The 1,850-nt window shown below is 39.8% G+C and overlaps 1 protein-coding gene across 1 annotated transcript; it reads right to left on the reverse strand.

Moving 5' to 3' along the window:
* On the reverse strand, positions 265–1,563 carry LOC109947304. Its single transcript, XM_020557241.1, has one exon. It carries the CDS (start codon positions 1,561–1,563, stop codon positions 265–267), a length of 1,299 nt encoding a protein of 432 aa, XP_020412830.1.

Below are 1,850 nucleotides of genomic sequence, written 5' to 3' on the forward strand. Positions count from 1 at the left end.
TACCTTAGGGTTTGTGCTCTTTCCAGAAGGATTGAGGGACTGTTTGTTAGAAGCTGTGAGCTGCCCATGTGGTGGCTGAAAGATCTCCACTTTTTCTCCATCTTCTTGCTCTTCATTAGCATCTCCAACCTTATTATCAACTTGTTTACCACTTCTCAAGATGTGTACTGCTTTAGCATGCTCTTGATGCCTTGGATTCACCTCCATTTGGCTTGGGAAAGTTCCGGATGCTCTATTGCTGATGGAGGATGCAATCTGCCCAACTTACACTTCTAGTTTGTTCACTGCATTTTGAAGATTCTGATTGGTTTGCATCTGTTGCCCCATGAACTTCTTGAACATGTCTTGCAATTCTCCCATTTGATCACTCCTTTGCTCTTGCACTTGTTGGGGAGTTTGCTGGAATTGCCTTTGTTGTGTTTGGAATCCTGGGGGAGGTCCTTGATATTGTTGCACATTTGGATTGTTGTTCCACTGGAAATTAGGATGATTTCTCCATCCCGAATTGTACGTGTTTGTGTAAGGATCATTATTAGGATTCCTTGCTTGAAGGGCATTTGCTTGTTCTAGCATGTGCTCTGCAAAAGATTGGTCTTGAACTTCCACTTTGTTTCCTAGAGGGCCAGTCACTGCCTGTTGGAGCAAAGAACACATAACATCAAGTTTTGCAGCAATCTCATTATTAGTACTTACCTTAGAGACCACAGCTTTCATAGGAGCTCCTCTTCCTTTATTGTGGTTCCATTGTTGAGAGTTAGCACTCAAGGATTCAAAGAGAGTAAAAGCCTCATCTGCTGTTTTGTTCATCAGTCCTTCTCCACTTGTTGCATCTACCATCATCCTTTCGGAATTAAGCAAACCTTCATAGAAAGATTGCATTTGCATCCAACTCTCTATGTTGTGGTGTAGGCAAGAACTTATCATCTCCTTGTACCTCTCCCAACATTCATGAAAAGCTTCTCCTTCTTTTTGTGTGAAACCAAGAATTTCCTTTCTAATCTTATTAGTCTTTTGAGCCGGAAAGAATTTCTGCAAAAACTTATTAGAAAGCTCTTCCCAAGTATGAATTGAAGCATTAGGCAAAGAGTATAACCAAGACTTAGTTTTATCTTTTAAATTGAATGGGAATAGCCTCATCTTAATCTGCTCATCATCAAGGCCTTGAATTTTGATTGTAGCACATATTTCAAAGAATTGCTTAATATGCATGTAAGGATCCTTAGTGGTATTACCATAATAATTTGGAAGAAGATGAATCATACCACTTCGAAGCTCAAACCTGTCAACTGTGAGTTGAGGATAGACGATGCACGAAGGTTGATCGGTGACTTTGGGAATGGAAAACTCACGCAGGGGTTTTCGAGGTTGGACAACAAGTGCACCACCTCCTTCAACATTGTTGTTGTTGTTCAGAATCTCTGCCATCTTGCTTGAACCTTCAGATTCGTAACTTTTAGATTCAGCTTTTGAAGAACTATAATTCCTCCTCAAACCAGCACGTACAACAGCGGTTCTTGGTGAAAGTGGCTCAGGTGAACTTTGCTCCTGGTCAGATTCGGACATGCACACACCAAGGAACTCAATTCAGTTCTTTCAATGGAGATAACAACTAAATACAAAAACTGAATACTAAAAGAAAAACCAACGAAAAGAAACAAATGAAACAAACAAAAAATAAAACAATCAAAGTAATCTAACTATAGCACCATCGTTACCGGTTCCCCGCCAACGGCACCAAAAACTTGTTGAGACTATTCTTAACAACTAAAATGAGTTATCAAAAATAGCAACTTTAATTCTCGCAAGTGCACAAACCGTTTATAGTATAGCTTATGTAAATACGAGGTCGA

The sequence above is a fragment of the Prunus persica genome, chromosome G2 (genome assembly GCF_000346465.2).
Source record: "Prunus persica cultivar Lovell chromosome G2, Prunus_persica_NCBIv2, whole genome shotgun sequence".
In the NCBI taxonomy this organism is placed as follows: Eukaryota; Viridiplantae; Streptophyta; class Magnoliopsida; order Rosales; family Rosaceae; genus Prunus; species Prunus persica.

What these genes read in the sequence shown, in the direction of transcription:
- LOC109947304 (XM_020557241.1), bottom strand. Translation starts at nt 1,563, where the DNA reads ATGTCCGAATCTGACCAGGAGCAAAGTTCACCTGAGCCACTTTCACCA.